This window comes from Dreissena polymorpha, chromosome 3 (genome assembly GCF_020536995.1).
Source record: "Dreissena polymorpha isolate Duluth1 chromosome 3, UMN_Dpol_1.0, whole genome shotgun sequence".
Classification (NCBI taxonomy): domain Eukaryota; kingdom Metazoa; phylum Mollusca; class Bivalvia; order Myida; family Dreissenidae; genus Dreissena; species Dreissena polymorpha.
The window spans coordinates 81,337,850-81,357,037 of record NC_068357.1 but is presented as its reverse complement, the minus strand read 5'-3'; the positions used below and the strand labels follow the sequence as shown (position 1 = coordinate 81,357,037).

Genomic DNA, 19,188 nt, shown 5'->3' with positions numbered 1-19,188 from the left:
GGCGTTCAGTTTAAACTTTAAACACACACATAAAAATGGTACTTGACTATGCATGTAAACATATTGTGGCAATGTTCAACCACTTTGTGATCTGGAAAACCCTCAAATATTATTATTTTGTTACACAAACATATTACACATCTGTGTATCCCTTTTTCTATAAGTATTATATTAAAATAGTCCTATTTGGATTCAAACATTTAAAACACAGATCACAAAGTCTAAAGACTCCAACAAACCCATTGCAGTATATACTGAACAGTGGGTCTGGTAATGATGCTGCCACATACAACAGTATGTGTGTTTTCACCATCTTTACTTATTAAAATTGGGCTATTCTTTCTCTCTCTCCTCCTTAAAAAACAATACAAACAATAACATACAATAACAACATCATATTAATGATAATAATTAATAATAAGTACAGTAACATAACAAAAACATAATAATCTAATACTATAAAACAACTCCAATTTCTTTTGGATTAACTCATCCTTTTCTTTCATTTATATCTTTGCATATAAACTATTATTGTTTACTTTTTCTTAAAGTACAAAGTAAGCCGTGGGAAAATCTATTTTAAAACGGATTGACCTACTGGCAATCCTTAATAAGAAATTTCGGCCAATCAGCGCCATTGTTTTATAAGCGCATCAACCAATTAAAACGCCGCTTTTTAACAGCGTTAGGCCTATCCACTGTAAAGCACTGCGTCTTTTTAACGCTTCATATAAAGGATATATATTTTTAAACCAATAGATTTTTATTAAGGCACCGCACCAACACTGCAAAGTTTTATATTTATACCAATGGTACAGCCCAGTAAAATCGGGCTGTCCATTTTATGGCCGTTTTCGGCTATTTTATACAGAGTTCTATGTTAAGCAGTGTGCTCGGGCAATGGTTTTTAACCGAAGTCCCGAGGGTAAATAACCCCATTAGTCTGCTCTCTTATTGAAGTAGTTTTCATCTGATCTTCACCAAATTTTGTCAGAAGTTGTATCTAGACAATATCTAGGTCAAGGTCGAATATGGGTCATGCCGGGTCAAAAACTTGGTCACAGGGTCACTTAGTGCATTTCAAGGATTTAGCATGGTGTCCGCTCTCAATTGAAGTAGTTGTCGTCTGATCTTCACCAAATTTGGTCAGAAGTTATGTCTAAATGATATCTAGGTCAAGTTCAAATATGGGTCATGCCGGGTAAAAAACTAGGTCACGAGGTCACTTAGTGCATTTAAAGCATTTAGCATAGTGTCGGCTCTCAATTGAAGAAGTTTTCATCCGATCTTCACCACCATATTTGGTCAGAAGTTGTGTCTAGACACATTTTGTGTGTCAAGTTGTCCAAAACCTTAAAACAGGCGTATCTTGTGACAGTTTGGCACTCTTATTGTAAAATAATTCTTATTAAAATGGTATAATAACATAATATAAGTCATAAGTTATAACATATTAATGGTATAATATTGATAACACTCATTTACAAATCATAAATGTATTACATTATTGTTTTTAATGTCAGAACCCTGTTAACTGATGACAAATGGCACATATATACACAATTGAAATACTGTTTAAATCATCAACTTTACTGATGTACATCTAAATTGTGTTTCATCATCCTTGTCCAACAGTCACTGTGCCTTAAACACCATAATGTTTTTGCTATCGTACATTCCCATAATGAGTGACCCTGTGCGTTTGCTGAAGAAGACAGATAATGGTACTTTTTTCTTACTTTTGACCACCTCTGTCAGTTTCTGTCTCCCATCTCTGCCCATCTGGTAGATTATTCTGCAAAATACTTCACATACCAGAACTTGTCCTGAATCTGTCACATGAAGGCCAGGTGAAAATGTAACAAACCAACACAGTGCAGGGTCAGTCAGTTTGGCGATCACTTTACCATCCCTGGACAGTGTGACCAGTTCTCCAATACATTGGCTGGTCTTGTACAAATAGGTCTTGTAGGCCACATATATCCTTTCTCCATCTGGACTAACTGCACAGGAGCTACCTGCGTCAAGGAAGGTACCGTAGTGAAGATTAGGTGATTATTCATAAAACAAACACAATAAACCCAAATACATGTAGAAGCTTATTACATTTTAGACAGAAAAACACATTTTACTATAAAAAGTCCCTTTTAAGTGTTATTTATCAGTTTTTGTGATAAAAATCAATTAAGAAAATTTGAAAGTACAAATCACCATAAATACAATTATTATCATTTTATTCGGTCAAACAATTTGTTTTGATAATATAATACTTCTGTGTATTTGAATATACTTATAGAAAATGAATTGGGTTATGTGAGACATGATCAGTTTATTATTTACATGTAACAAAACTTAAATTTCTTTCATATTTATTTAAAAAAATATGCAATAACTTTCAAATTGTTGATCATTACTTTCCAAAAGACCTGATCTATCGTCATTAAACTTGTTCAACAGTGTCCCATCTACAGTGTACTGGTACAAGGCTGTTCCTGATGTTATGTACAGGTTGCCATGGTGATGGGCAATACCAGAGCATTTTTGTTGGAGGTTCAGTGTCCTGTCTAGTACCAGCAGACCATTGGTTACTCTAATGAAGAGAATCACACTGCTTTCAAAAGTTATAACTGCTACCAGACTGGAGTCAATGCTGCACATGGACACTGGATGATTAGGCAACTCATAGTGATCCACCACCTTGTAGGTCTGATTCAGCAGCTTCACTTTACGGTTGCTGAAGTCTATGATAAGGAGTTCTCCATTAGATGTCTCACAGACACCATTTATATAACATTTGTCTGAATCACCCTTAATGTGAACATTGAACTTCTTACTACTGGTCACTTTTATTATTGGATCAGGCTTGCTAACTGAACCTGGTTGATATTCCTCGACCAGCTGGTCAGATGAACTTGATTGCTCTTGTGCATCCACGCTGGTCTGAGGCCATTGGCTGATGTTTTCTTTCCCAAAAGTGACATGCTTCATGACAAAATAGTTATGGTACTCCATACATTTACTGCAATAAAATTTGAAACATTCCTTGCAGTAAAATTCAGCTTCTGTGTTTCTTTTCTTTTCGTGGCAGATGGAACATGAAAAGTCGAAAAATATATCTGATCCATTATGAAGCGAGCTCTCATCATTGGAAGCCATTTCTCTCACTCTGGTATTTGAAATATAAGTGGATGAATAAAGTGAACTATAACATCAAGATGCCTACTCACATGGTCGTTTTCAGTAATACAATATTGTGTAAGATAAGCTACATATTTATGACCAGATATTACAGACAGATAAGACATCATATAGTTTGTGTTCTAGATTGCCTAAAGGGATGGTTGATTGGGACAAAATGTTATCACAAATTAGCTAAATGGGCTTGCAAGTGTGTAAATAATGAATGTTCTTCACTTGAAGCTGCTATTTACATATTTTTAAGAGGTTAAAGACAATATTTACGACAGTTTATCACAGATTTGTCCATTGAATATAAAAATCAGGTTCACAACGACTTTTTGTTAAAATCACATGTTTTCATTATTATCAGGGAACTTTCTTAACCATATTTTAGCTGGGTTTCCATCCTCAGAAAACTGCCAGCCATTAATTGGGGCATTTTTTTTACAATGCTAGAGTGGCATAATTCTATAAAACCTAACACTATTTATCACTTTAAACAGTTTAAATCACTAAATGAATATTTAATACATGACATTAAAAAATAGCCAACTAAAAGCCTTCTTGTTTGACTAGCCTTTATAGCACATGGTGAGGTCTGGCCCAGTTCCATGTATTGTGGGACAAAAAGAGTATATTCTACTACCCCTTTTTATTTTTTATTACATATATAAATTGTCAAAAAATGATCGTTACATAAAGACCATGTCACATGCAAAGTCAGGTTGTGTACTAAAAGTCTTGTTCACAGTTGACACTTAAAGTTTGAACATATTCTTGATATGAATTAGTTTAATTAATTCATGTGTGCAATAAAAACTTGATTTGCTTTTCACTATCAAGATTGTCATAAGTTACTGTGTTAATGGCTGTTGCAATGTTTAAGGGAATTAGAAGAAATATATAGGCACACTTTTTCCTTATTTTTGATAGAATATTTATTTTAATGAATGTATTCTAGTTTTATCAGTATATAGCTGTGCTTTGTTTCATAAATATTTATGTTTTTATTATAGTTTTATCATTATAGACAATAAACTGTCATTCCTTTCATATGTTAATGTTTGTATTATAGTTGTATCAGTATAGGCAATAAACTGTGATTTGTTTCTCCAGACTCATCTTAATTTGCTGCATCTGAGGACGTTTCTTATTATGCTCCCCCAAAATTTATTTGTCTGTCCGTGTGTGTGTCTGTCTGTCTGTCCGTAAGTGCAAATGTTTTGTCCGGGCTATTTCTCAGCAACTAATGACCGGAATTCAATGAAACTTTATGGGAAGCTTCACTACCAAGAGGAGATGTGCATATTATCAGCGGGTTCTGGTCGGAAGATTTTTTCTGTGCCCTCAAGACGTTTCCTTTTATCTGAATATATAGTGCAATATTGTGACAAAAAAAGCCTTTGGGGAGCATCACCCGTCTCCGACGGTTTCTTGTTCTTCATATTTAAGCTTATCTGATAACTGAGCCTATATGTCCTTTTTCTGTGAGATGACTGCAACATTTTAATTCAACCAATTACTTAACTCTTTGCCAGATTTAATTTTAATTTATGGGAATGTTCCTTGAGCGACAAATAGTAAACAATTTATTCATTTGGTTCACCCGAGTTAAATATTATTAACTTGTAGAAAATCCCAAGGCCCAAAATCTTTTATTTTGTATTTATACATTTTACAAAGAATATTTTATTTTGTACTCAAAAACTACAAAAATGTCAAAGGCCCAAAAACTACAAAAATGTCAAAGGCCCAGGTCCTCATACTCCGGTACGAGCTACAGGGCAAGGCGGCCATCTTGCTTTTGTCTGCTTGTTGACTATAAATTATGTACCTGTAGATGGTAAACCTAATGGTATTGTATCTTTTACATGTTATATTAATGGATATTTTTCTTGTGTTGTTTGTCTGAGTATTCTTTGTAATTACTTTTTGCACTTTGATAGTTTTGAAAGAAAGTGAACATTATTTTTGCATTATACATTACCCAGTACTGCTCAGTAGTAATAATTGTGAAGATTATGATGAAATCATTCAATACAGCTAGTTAACTGAAGTCAATTTTGTAAAACCGCAGCGATTTTCATTTTTATTTATAAATAATATTGCAAAATCAGTGCATTATATCAATGTACAAGTTAAATACAAAACAAATCTTTAGACATATATAAAATGTGCGATAATTTTTTAAAGTGACCAATAGACAGCCTTCATGATTAAGATTCTAATTTAAAACAGAGTCAGATCCAAAACATGAACATCCAACAACATACAATTTCTTAGTAACAAGAAGGATATACATTGTAAAAATGCCTCGGCAATAATAAACGAGGGAGGCTAGCATAAACAAGAGATATTTTTAAAATGTCTGCGCCCCTGACTTGCAGCAAAATCATTACTGTGACTTTAACCTTAGATATCTTGATTTGAAAAATCTCAGGCCATCCGTCTCTGCAAGACTTACCAAAAAAAATGATTTGAATGATCCTAAGAAAAATCAAGGTTGTTTGGAAACCAATGAGATGACACAATCCCCTGTGACCCTGACCTTTAACAGACAATTGTATTTCCACCTTATGAACAACTACATTAATGTGCATGCATGTAAGTCAAAGGATTCTGGAGATATTATGCATTAACACATTTTCCCTGTTGCCTTGTGACCTTGACCTTTGACATGTCAACCTCAAAATCAATAAGGCGTCATTCTTTCCTCCAAAGTAACAAGTTTAATAATTTAAATGATCCTTGATCAAAGCATTCTCTAGATATCATGAAGAAACCAATTTGTTGATACAAGCTCATTTTGACTTTGACCTGGTGACCTAAAAATCAAGATGTCTTTTTTTCCCCCATGTAACCACAAGATCGATTTGAATGATCGCACATCAAGGAGTTCTCAAAAGAATAGCAAAAACGAATGTTATTTACAATACCCTGTGACCTTGACTTTCCCCAAGATATCACTCGGAAATAAAAGGTCTCTGGACCAACCTACCATTGACGGACGGACAAGTGCTTACCAATATACCCCTGTTTCTTTTTGAATTGGGGAAAAATTAATATTTGAAAAATGTATTCTTAACAAAGCACATAGAATTGAATACAGTTCAGTCTCAATAGTGATTATACTCATACATGATGTTTATATATTCAAAACTGACAATGGTTATACTAAGATTAGTTTCACAAAGATGTTTTTGCAAAAGTAAACTGACTGCATGACACAATTAAATCAAGCAAATGCACAGCGTTTTTTTCTTTTTTTTCTCTACTTGTATGAGATTTACCTACATTTCACCTCCTACAAAAATGACCTAATCCGATTGGCTGAGAGCGGTCTAATGCCCATGGTGAATATTCCATACACCCCAAGTAATCGAGTAGTCGGTTGAGATATAATGGTTAAACAGTTAGTAACTGATGGTATATAGACACTCAGTACTTTCATACCATTCAAGAGCTTTGCTCTCGTATGGTATGAAATTACTGAGGGTGTATATCCCATACACCATCAGTTACTCGCAATGTAACTAATAATACTTTCTTCCTAAATGAAACACCCCACAAGAATGAGGGTACAAAAACACATTGCAAATAGGTTAACTTCCTGATTTGTGTTATAATCCTCATTGCTAGTGTTACACACTTTGCAGTTTTGACTAAAACGCTGCTATTATGTTAAAAAAAGAATACATAGACAATACAAACGTCTGTTAACTATAATAAATGTTTTTCTTTTGCCTACAGTTTTTGGCACTACCCAACAAGAAGTGTGTGTTATCCGTAGAGACTTGCTTAAGGAAATAAATCTAGGAGGTCCTCCATAATCACAAATACTTAAGTTACAAATCGTCTGCACAAACATTTGAGTAGCACTTTGGGAAAACTGGGCTTAATGCATGTGTGTAATGTGTTGTCCCAGATTAGCCTGTGCAGTCTGCACTGGTAAATCTGGAACGAAATTTTCCGCTTTTATGGAATTTTTGTTGAAAGTAAGTCTCTATTAATTGAAAATCCAGTCCAGTTTGAAAGTGTTGTCCCTGATTAGACTGTGCTAATCACTAATCTGAGACAACATTACGCAGACATGCATTAGACACCGTTGTTTCCAGAGCAAGGCTAATTTATCAAAACATGTGACAATTAAACATGTGACAATTAAACATGTGACAATTAAACATGTACTGTTAATGAGTTTTATGTATATACAGTTTTCCAAACCGTTCATGAACTTGGTTAAACAGCACTTGGTTAAACAGCATGTATAACACAACAAACAGTTCTCACCAACATCGTAATTATAATAATTAGATCAGCAAGATGAATTTAAATGTACTTCATAGTGCATTATACAACCTTCTTGGTCTGTGTCGTGCTTTAACAGATATTGTTTACAAAACGTTTCACCTGAAAAACAGGTTGTCATATTTAAAACATAAACATGATTCTGTGATGTTATGGATTAAAATGGTTCAGATCTGTATGTTAGCATATGACATGTAATATGCAAATGAGACTCAAGTCACAATAGTGGTTTTGAAAAAAGAACAAGTCGCTGAATAGAAATATCATGTGGTGTGTGTGGTTAATTATAGAAGGCTTATATTATGACAATTAATGTAAGATTGAACAAAACAGGTGATTTAAAAACAAGACCATAATTTAGAAATAATGCTTTAACAATCATGGGGTCTCTCATTATTCGGCAAACATGCTGTAAACCACTTTTGTCAAACCTGATCAAGTCAGACAACACAAGATAATACTATTTGAGTTGGGTTCTGAGAACACAGGGTTAAATGCAAGTGCATAAAGTGTCATCCCAGGTTTGCCTGCAGAATCCACACTTTCTGCTTTAATGACATTTTTCATTTAAAAAAGTCATTTTTTTAGGCAAAATTCAGGTTTGACAGGAAGTGTCGTTCCTGGTTAGCCTGTGGGGACTGCACCAGCTTATCTGGGACAACACTTTATGCACATGCATTTGACTCTGTTTTCTCAGAGTGAGACTTTGTTTGATTTGGCTACCTACGTGACCTAACACACACAGCACTTAACCCTTTGCATGCTGGAAAATTGTCGTCTGCTAAAATGTCGTCTGCTGATTTTTTTTAATTAGCATTTTCTTCGATTTTTTTTCAAAGAATACTATCAGAATAGCAAACAGTTTGGATCCTGATGAGACGCCATGTTCTGTGGCGTCTCATCTGGATCCAAACTGTTTGCAAAGGCCTTTAAAATTCGGTTCCAGCGCTGAAAGGGTTAAATATAAGAGGATTTTATTCCACGTCATGACTTGCTCAGCATTAATAATATATATATTAAAATTATGGGAGGTTGCTACAGTCTCATGACCAATTACTGTACACTTTGGGGACCAGCCTCGTATAGCACAAGATATGAAAATGTTCTGGGAAAACTGGTTTAGATGCATGTGCGTAAAGTGTCGTCGCAGGGGGACAACACTTTCCAGTTTTATGGAATTTTATATGAAGTCTCTTCTAAACAAAAATCAAGAGTAGGCAGAACGTGTTGTCCATGATAAGCCTTCAAACTGCACAGGCTAATCTGGGATGACCCTTTACGCACATACATTAAGCCCATTTTCCCAGAACTAAGCTATTACAGTCTTGTCACTTCATTTGATTTGGGTGTCAATAGCGTTCTTCTCAAGTCATGAAGTGTTACACTTTCTTTTTCAAATGACCTTAGACACAGTAACGAGGACATCATTATCCTTGTATACAATTAAGACTATTGTGTAACGTGAACTAAATATTTCTCTATTCATTTCCTATTAAAGGAAACATGATGGATCACACGCCACTAACTGGATCATTATCATCGAATATTGCTCTATTCATTTCCTGGTTAAGGTCACATGACCTAAGGTCACACAGCACTAACAGGATCATCATCGTCATCATCATCAGACTTGTATCCCTGCAGGATGTGTGAGGCTGAGTTAGCTCGTCTGCTGGCAGAAAGGGGATAGAAACCGAGTTCATCGTCCACCTGTTGGAACGAAGACTCTGGCACTATAGTCACATGATTGTTGTATTCTGCATCGGGGTCATACGAGTTGCCGTTATACAATTTCGACTTCTTCCTGAAATTGTCATTGCAGTCTCAATTATATTTACAGTTAAAAGAATAAAAATAAATATTAATATAATTTGTGTATGCATATAGTTATATCAATTTTGTTATACATAAATACTTTAAATAATCAAATATTCGAATGTGAGGCATGCGCAATTAAATTAAATGGAATCTACTCTTATTGAATGCAGATTAAAACAAAAACTGCTTAACAATAATAAAGAAATGTTTAGTTTTACACATGACATAATATTGTACAGAAAATAAAAAGAATTTCAATGAAACTGATGGACGTTCCCTTAGCTGTTTTGTTGATATACGGGTTAATTGTGTGGACGACAAGTTATTACTTTAGAGGCCATAACACTCTGAAAAATCACTGGAGCGTAACAAAATGACAATATGGTCATCTCCACTATGTTAGGATACTGCATATTAAAGTTCATCAAAGTCAAATCATTAGTTCCTGGGATATGACATAGAGGCATATATTTAATTATAAAATGTCAGACTTTTGATCAAAGCGCAATAACTTCCTGAAAAATTCTAGAAGCAAAACAACCTGAAAATATATGCATGTCAAACCAATAGAGATGCTGTATATCACATGTTATACAGTTTAGAACATAAGTGTAAAAGATCAAACGCAGTAAGGAATTATTAAAGGGCAATAACTCCCTTTAAACCCAAGAGCGATAATGACGATATGAGCCCATGTCCACCCAAAAAGGAAAATGCATATAACGTTTTATAAAATTCAGATCATTACTTTCTGTGATCTTTCAAGGAAATTACAATTTCATCACAAATTTAAATGAAACAAGAGTAATTAGTAACCTCATGGCCATAACTCCATTAAAAATCATGGGACTGGAACACTATGACATGGTTATGAATGTGCACCTTGTAGAAAGGCTGCAGATAAAATTTCTTCAAATTTGGATCATATGTGTCAGAGATCTCATGCAGAAATGAAAAGTAACGTAATAATAATCAAAGGGTAACAACTCTCCTATTTGTTTTTTGGACTGGAACAAATTGACAAATACTCAAAGGGTAATAACTCTCTAAATTTTTTTTGGACTGGAACAAGGATGCACATGTCCACCATGTATGGATGCTGCTTGACAAGTTTCATCAAATTAACCCTTCCAGCGCTGGAATTTTGAAGGTCTTTGCAAACAGTTTGGATCCAGATGAGACGCCACAGAACGTGGCGTCTCATCAGGATCCAAACTGTTTGCTATTCTGATAGTGTTCTTTGAAAAAAATCGAAGAAAATGCTAATTTTAGAAATTCAGCAGAAGACATTTTAGCAGACGACAAATTTCCCAGCATGCAAAGGGTTAAGATCATAAGTGTCTGAGCTGTCTCAGACTGTGTGTCGGACATAGTACATTAATTATCAAAGGGCAATAACTCAAAGAGTGACATACGGACAGATATCAAGATAGATAGAGACAATTATTGCGAAAAATAGGTTTAGACCCATGCAAAGTCATATCATCAAAATTAGAATTAAGATTGATGGACAAAGCGGCGACCATATGCTATCCCTGCTATTTCAAGGAACATAATAAAGAGTAGTAACAAAATTTAATATTTGTTTTGATGAAAAGAAATGTTCTAAAAATTTAATACAAAAAAGCATATTAAGCAGGAAAACTACCATCAAAGAACGTATTTTTTTTTTTTGAATATTTGACGATATATCACAATCATATTAATCAGAACATGTCTTTGTCTCATGTCACATAGATAAGGATTCAGACAGATTATAAGAAAATACTTAATCAAATTTCATTAGACAAAAGTTCATTCGTAGTTTATTACACTTTTATTCTGTACCTGCTTTTATGTTATTAAACATATACATTATGAACAATTCCTTATTTTTGAGATGGCTTTCGGGAAATTCTGGCTTAATGCATACGCAAAAATTATTGTCACAGATTAGCCTGTGCAGTCAGCAATGGCATATCAGGGATGACACCTACCCCTTTCATGGAATCTTTGTTTAAAGTAAGTCCCTTCTCAACTAAAAAATCCAGTCTACTTGGAGAGTGTTGTACCTGATAAGCCTGTGTGGACTGCTCATGCTAGTCTGGGATGATACTTTGTTTTCCCAGGGACATGCTAATTCAAATTTTTGCTTTACATTAATTTTACCTTTCCATTTCCTTAACAGTTGTATGACTTTTTGCCCAGATCCAATTAATTAAATCAAGGCATCAATGAAACTGAATTACTGTAGAAATAAGGCAGAAAACATGTTTAGATAACAAGAAAAATTAAAACATTGTGAGTCAATATACAGTAGATAGACAAAAGTTAATAAATAGTTAGTAGTAAAAGGTATAAATATAAATATCTAGCCACAAACATGCCAAGCTATGGACATGAAAAATCAATGCTACAAGTGATTTTTATAGAAACAGCATTTTGAGTATTGTCTTGTTGTAGATGAGAATTTGAGCCACCTCTTGCAAATATGAATTATGCGTAAGGCTATGCAGTACCATTTGGGTCAAAAGTACAAATACACCAACAGCTAAAAATTGACAATTTGTCACTGCTGTAACAATTTTGTCACCGCGATGATATCTATTTTGTCACTGGGGTAACAATTTTGTCACAGCGGTGACAAATTATGACTGTTGGTATATTTTTATGCCTGCTGTTACATTTATTTGTTTGGGTCAGTTTTCGACTAATCATTTTTCCCCGTAACAAACCGATATTTTTTTCAAGAAAATAATTAAATATTTAACAATAATTTAACATAAAATCAATACGGATGAGTAAGGATAGTTGATAAGTTTATTCATATGTTTTTCATATGTTTTTGTCATTTTTTTATTTTATTAAGTAAAATAATTTGAAATATAAATATTGACCCCAGTAAATATTCGCCGATTTGCCATTTTGCAAGACGTTATTTCATTGGCCAGTTTGATTTAGCTCTTATCAAACTCTTTGGGTCAGACAAAGTATCACCACAGTTACAAATATATCACTGCAGTGATACATTTATTACCGCAGTGAAAAATATGTCACCGTGGTGACAATGTTGTCACCCCGGTGATATCTATTTTTAGCTGTTGGCGGATATGTACTTTTGACCCAAAGGGTACGTCATATAAGGCGGCAAGCATAGCTCCAGCTACCATGTCAACTATTGGGACCATGAAACCTAGTGTGACATCAGAAGGCATAGCTGGATCAGAATGCACAATTACAACTCTGAAGCTTCACTGACCGCAAATGACATAAGACCCATTTTCACATGACATGGCTCATATTATAGTTGACAGCTAAGTTAAAAAAGCTAAGTGGGCAACTGAAACATTAATAAAATGTGGTCTGCAAAGGGCTTTGATCTAAAAAAATACTTTAAGGCTTCAAGGTTTGTGAGAATATTTTATTTTTTTTTCACAGAAATAAATATCGTTTTCTTTCAGCTGGTAGAAGAATAAGTAATGCGAAAACAAAATAAAATTATTAATTAGAAAGTCATTAGAATAAATATCAATGAACAATTGCATACACAAATTCACAGTCTAACATTAACAATGCAGTATATGATGATACATATGTTATTTACTGATAATCAAGTTGCAGAAAATCAAGCAAGGGATAAAATTCGGGGTAGAAATACAAACTACATATAGACTGGTTACAAAGTGAGGCAAGCTGGATTAGTCTGGTTACATCTTGGATTTTCAAACTACAGGAAATACATACAGCAGAGTATGGGGGTGTACTCAACATGGATCGACTCAAAATCACTGGCGGCCTTTGGAGAAAAACACAAAATGCATACATATGATGATATGATGTACATTCAATTGCATTCCAGACCTTTCATTCAACAATTATTAATATAGCGCTATATTCCTTGTAATGTCTGTAACATAAAGACAGCCTCACTAAATTTGATTTTAGCACTTTTTGTGCATAATATTTGTTTTGAATTTTTAAACCTTTCATAAATTTTTAAAAAGTGTATATGCAAATACTTTCTACTTACAAAACAGCTACTAGTAAATTGAATCTTATGGTAAAGAGTCCGTTCCATTTTTTTTTATGATATCATTTTTTGTTTTCAACCAGATGGAATGGTTACGATAATAAAGGCATTTAAAGCTTTCCATAACAGAAAATACAAGGAGACACATACAGTAATTATATAATCAGTTGAATGCAATGTCTGATATTGAGAGAGTTGCATTGTGGGAAAACTGGGCTTAATGCATGTGTATATAGTGTCATCCCAGAAAAGCTTGTGCAGTCCGCTTCGGCTAATCAGGGATGACACTTACCGCTTGAATGGCATTTTTTGCTTAAAGGAGGTCTCTTCTGAACAAAAATCCATGATGATGGTATGCCAAAAAGTGTTGTCCCTGAACAGCCTGTGCAGACTGCAGAGGCTAATCTGGAATGTCACTTTCTGTATATGCATTAAGCCCTGTTTTCCCAAAACGAGGCTTAAAAAATGAAATGTGAACTCATATTAGTCTATGAGAGATTACAATATGACATTTGAGATAATATCATTAATATATTTAGGACTTTTGCAATGATTTGTTAACTTGATGCAGTCTAATAATTGGCTTTAAATGTATTGAGTAGTGCTTGAACATTTGTGTCCATTCATGCATGTTACTCTACTCTATACGGAAAACTTTAACAATAAAGATGTTTTTTTAAAAGTTCAGTCAGACATTATAATATTTTGATAAAGGAAGACTCTAAATGTCAGACATGTAAATAACATAATTAAATCAAATTAAAGCAGCATGTAATAGATTGAACAATAACTGAAATAATCATTATAAATTTTCACAAAATACTGAACAACACGGATACAAAATACCCTACAAAACTTGCCTTACCCCTGCGGTAATGAAATGGGTCAGTAGTTCTGCTAATTTCATAAAGTTTTATTTAATAAAACTTAATCTTCAGAATTTGTATGCTTTCAATAATTATTGGACCTCTAGGGTCGAGGGAAAAAACATTGCTGAATCTGCTCCGGATTACAATGCAAGATACAAAGGCTTCCGTTTCAACCCATTTTTGGGTGTGAAGGAATTTAATGCTTTAATTACAACATAAATGAACAAAGTACGACCCAATAGGATGTTATGTAAAATGCATTAGTAAAGATTTTGAAATGAACTTAAAAAAGACATACTGAATGTGAGTGCAGAAAACAATACTTAACAATTTTATGAGATATGAAATGGTAGAGATTTGTGATTTGCACAACTTTGACATAAACAACAGCATGCAAATTTCACACTTAAATACCTCATGTGGAAAAGCGGTAAGATTTCTTTCTGTTGTTGCAAAAAAACAAGTATTTTAATTTAACTTATACAATATAAATATTTTCTTTTCAAATTCCTGTCACAGATTTTGTTACCATTAACTTAAATGACTTCATAGAAAATAGAATATTAAAAAGTAATGCTTACCTAACATTAAATTATATATTTTGAAACTACACAATACCATGGACATTATATGGGCAACTATCTAACAAATGATAACAGTTTTACTAATAATACAATAAATGTGTTTATGCTACCAAAAACAGAAAACCCATTTGGTGTATTGTGAACCCATAGACCATGTGAACAAATAGGATTGCAAATCAAATTAAGGCCCCGCATTCATTGATTGCCAACACAAAAGGCAAAGAAAAAATGTATAATTATGAGATTCCATCATACTTACTTTTTTCGTCCAAAGATATTTTTCAACTGGTCTTTAAATGGCGTTTTCTTCTTCAATTTAGAAATATCTTCAGACGACTTGGACAGCATTCCCCCTGATGATTTCTTCAAAACTGGAATTTTGGTTTCCTTCATTGCACTTTTGAGGTTCTGTCCATCACTCACATCGTGATTCCCTTTTGTAAAATCTGTCGTGGACTTTGGTCTCTCACGTTCTGCAGAGCTGCGCGTTGGACTTCCGGATCGCTGAGGGATCAAAGACGTTTCGACTGAATGTCTCTGCGGACTGGTTCCTTTGCCTTTTGGACGAGCCAGATTTGAAGCCTCTACCTGACTTTTAAACTGTTCGTACGGGCTGTTCATGTTTATAGGACTTGGAGTTCTACCTGTTGGACTCGCAGCCCGTTCAATTTTGTGCTGAATTTGTCTGGCCGAAGCAGACGCATCGTAAGAAAATTTCAGTTTATTCTGACTGGACTTCTTGTAGAGTCCAGATTTCGTTTCCTGTGAATCAGTTCCGTTCTCTTGGATGGGAGCAGAATAGAACGTTGGAAGTGAACCGTTCTTGTTCTCACTGCCCTGAGAGGTCACCGTAAGGTCATTGAACTGTTTCTGAATGGACGATGCAGACGTAGGACTAGTAGGGGATGCCATTTGCTGACTTTGTCGCCTTTCTTCTGACTTTTGCTTTTTCCGTTCAAAACTCATTCTTAACTTATCAACCTTCATCAGGACCCGTTCTTTTGCCGGCACTTCACCCTTGGCTGTGGCATCCGCTCCACCATTTGAATCCATTGATTTACTGGCAGTTTCTTCATTAACTGCGTCTTCACGCACTAATCTTCCTGACAGTTTTCTATTTCCATTGTTGAATGAGTCACTTTGATTTGAAGTTTGGAATGGTTTCTGTTCTCTTACAGGAGTAGACGTTTTATTCACACCCAAAAATACGGGAGATCGCTGCGAGTCTACACCATTAGTTATACCCTGATTCAATTTATCACGATTTTGAAAGTAGAAAACAACACTGTCAGTATTCACTTTCTTACTGGGCTCGTTACTAGTTTTATTGTCAGAGTCCATATGATCATCTGCACTGTGTTCTTCTGAAGAACCAGCATTGTCGACTGAGGATACCTTCATGTTGGTATTTCCTAAAATGTCCAATTTTGTTAGTTTTGCACTCTGACCTTCTGCTGATGCCTTCCTGGGCGATTCAACTTGATCACCATCGTCGTCGTTTGTAAAATGTTCATGTTTTTTCAGCTCATTGTTTTCCAAGCAATCAGCTGTGTATGCGATCACATCTGAAAGTTTTGTAATGGAATTTCGTTTTGTCACATCTTTGTCAGACTTGGTCACTGATCTATTTCTCTTATTTGAACTTGAGGCCCCTTCGGAATTAATATCCAAGCTGCTTGGTCGATGCGGACTCACATCAAATGATAAACTTTTTGCTGCACTTTTACCCTTTGAGCCATTTGACATTGGACTCTGTCCAGCAGACGACTTTCTTGGTGATTCTATAGTTATCGTCTGTCCTTTACGTTTCAAGCTAGCTGTCCCTTGAAAGTTATTAGTATTATCTTCACTAGGCTGTCGTTGATGGTTGAAGCTTTTGTCTCTTGGAAAACTGTGATGTTTATTGTTCTCAAACAAACTCTGTGCAAGAGAGGAAGCCAGGTTTGCATCATGAACATCATGGCCAGTTAACTTCCTGTCACCGTTAGTCACGCTTTGGTTATAACTGGGCGGTGATGCAGTTTGGCGCCACCTAGGGACCATGATCTTTGGTCGATGAGATTCTGGTAACAGTTTCATGGGTGTGACATTCTGAGTATCGTCAACATCATTGTCTTCATCTTCAAAGGTGCCATAATCATCCTGGAGCTGGTCAAAGCCCCCGTTGGCAGCCAGTTGTTCCTTATGCCTGAGAATTTTATTTTTGGTTGCCAAAAATTGTTCGTGATAAGACACACGCCCCTCTTGCAAAGTCTGGTCATGATCGCCTATCTCGTCTTGAGTGTGTCCAGTCTCGGCCAGAAGCTTTTGCAGGGAAAGCTGGAGATCCTGTCGGGACCTGTCACTAGACGTGGAGTGTGGAGGGGAAAACTCTAGACCTGCCTGCTGAGCAAGCATGGCCAGATACTCATCGTGTTGCCCATGGAGACGGTATGAATACTCCATCGCCGACTGTGGTCGCTGACTCATGATTTCAGCAAGCTCCTCTCGTCTCCTCACATTCTCAAAGTTGTGAGTACCTGAATTCGGAAAAACCTGCGGCGTAAGAGGTCTTAAATAATGAGGATTTATCACAGGTCGTTGGTTTTCAAACTGCTTCCGGGATCGTGACTTGTGACTGATACCATTCTCCCTTGGCAACGGCAATTTGGATAATGATGAGAACATCCTAGACTGAGGCAACGAAGCAAGGTACGGTGAAATGCGACCTTCTGCTGTGGCGTTGAACTGGTTATGGAGGTCCGGATGGCTACCGTAGCTTGTCTTTTGGCCTCTAGGAGTTGAAGGCTGACCGTCTTGTCTCTCCTTTGCCCGCTGTTCACGCTGCTCACGTTTCTCCTTCAGAACCTGCAGCAAGTGCCTGAAGCACAAGTGTGAATAGGTCAAAGGTTGATAATCATCACATGCCTATGCTATTGTGTATAAGAGCAAAAATTCTAGGTCAAAGGTCAATAATTATAAATCTCATATTATATTTTTGATTTAAATGAATGCATTCAAAACACAGCATATTCAACTTAAAAACAAACAGCAACACAGGTACTAAATAAAAATATTTCTTTTGGCTATTAATTTATATCCATAACAAATGGAAAACATATGGCTTGTTTTATAGCATTTAATAACAAAAGCATTTATAAGAAAACATTTTTACTGCAATGTAAAATTACACATTAACAAATGATTTGTATGTCAAAGAAAGTTCAAAGCAAATATTAGACAATCTAGACATTCTTCTTTTCTACAGTTAATATAAAGGAATGTTTCTTGTGTTCAACTCTTATCTCACCGTCGAGTGGTATTTGGAGACAATGAAGAAGACTTTGCTATCTCTTCCTCATTTGAGTGGACCCCAGAGTCACGGGACTTTTGATTGACCTCCCCGCTACTGGTGCTTGACTTGGAATGGGCTGAATTGCCCGTCTCTCGCGTTCTGAATGGAATCAAATTAAGCAAAAGTTCTCATAAAAATTGATTATACATTGTTGAATAATGATTTGAAGTTTGTCTTGTTTTTTAAATAAATTGTATATAACGTACAGGGTATTTCATAGTTCTGTTGGGATTTTTAATTAAAAAAATAAGTAAGAAATAGACAGTAGCATTAATAAGTTCAACTAAATGTGCTTCATGTTTATAATAACACATAAAATAAAACAAAAGGTTGCAGCATAAATAAACATAAGAAAATAGATGCTTACTGTGTTCAGACCAGTGTACCAACTTCCCAGAATAATATGCATTTCAAGCCACAAATAGACCAAAAAAGTTAGACTACAAACTTTATGTGAAGGCAAGTAAAACATGGCATGAAGTGATACCATCAATGACTTGCCCATAACTTGTACCTAGTAATTTAGTTTAAACCTGTTTTAGCTACATTGCATCAACACCTGGAGGCTTATTGAAACGCTATTGAGTCCATTTCCTGGTTAGAACCAGTTCTTGGTGTCTGTGGGGGAGATCTGAAGAAGGCTCCCACAGTGGGAATCGAACCATCGACCTAGACATACACCTTATATCCTACTCAAAAGCCACATCTTGTACCTGTTCATGGTCGTGTTGTTGCTGTCGATGGCCTGCATGGCCTGTTCAAGGTCATCGTTCATGGAGTTGAGGAACTGCTTGAGGCGTCCCAATGAAGACTCCAGAAAATAGCGGTCTGGGTGTTCCAATGGCGTGTACTTAAGCATCGACTGCAAGACAGCCATGTTAAAACATGCTATGAGTCTGGCTCTGGAAAAGCAGGGCTTAATACATGTGCATATAGTGTTGGCCCAGATCAGCCTGTGCAGACTGCACAGGCTAATTAGGGACAATTTTTTCCGCCCTTATGGTCTTTTTCCTTTACTTAAGTCTGTTGAGAAGCATTTGTAGTGTGGGAGAGTTGGCAAGTCACATTCTTGAATTACATCAATAA

The 19,188-nt window shown here is 35.4% G+C and overlaps 2 protein-coding genes across 6 annotated transcripts in view; both read right to left on the bottom strand.

The window, feature by feature from the left end:
• Positions 1-459: 459 nt before the first annotated feature.
• On the bottom strand, positions 460-3,276 carry LOC127874970 (uncharacterized). The gene is made up of 2 exons (XM_052419696.1): positions 2,415-3,276; positions 460-2,018 (listed from the first exon to the last, which is right to left on the bottom strand). Exons 1-2 carry the CDS (start codon positions 3,154-3,156, stop codon positions 1,636-1,638), a joined length of 1,125 nt encoding a protein of 374 aa, XP_052275656.1. The 5' UTR covers positions 3,157-3,276; the 3' UTR covers positions 460-1,635.
• Positions 3,277-5,256: 1,980 nt separating this feature from the next.
• Positions 5,257-19,188, bottom strand: part of LOC127874955 (uncharacterized) — a 71,798-nt gene continuing 57,866 nt past the window's right edge. For 4 of the 5 annotated variants that reach the window (XM_052419663.1, XM_052419664.1, XM_052419660.1 and 1 more), the window contains 4 exons: positions 18,816-18,964; positions 18,058-18,201; positions 15,028-17,628; positions 5,257-9,292 (listed from right to left, as the gene is read on the bottom strand). In XM_052419663.1, coding sequence (XP_052275623.1) covers positions 9,076-9,292; positions 15,028-17,628; positions 18,058-18,201; positions 18,816-18,964 — 3,111 coding nt within the window. In that variant the 3' untranslated portion in view covers positions 5,257-9,075. Of the gene's footprint in view, positions 9,293-13,029; positions 13,082-15,027; positions 17,629-18,057; positions 18,202-18,815; positions 18,965-19,188 lie in introns of all 5 variants that reach the window. The other variant, XM_052419662.1, reaches the window with a different exon arrangement.

Excerpts from the sequence above, each read along its gene's own strand:
- LOC127874970 (XM_052419696.1), bottom strand. The coding sequence starts at position 3,156 with ATGGCTTCCAATGATGAGAGCTCGCTTCATAATGGATCAGATATATTT. Across the intron at positions 2,019-2,414 it reads TAGATCAGGTCTTTTGGAAA|GTAGCTCCTGTGCAGTTAGT; the intron begins GTAATGATCAAC and ends TCCTTGACGCAG.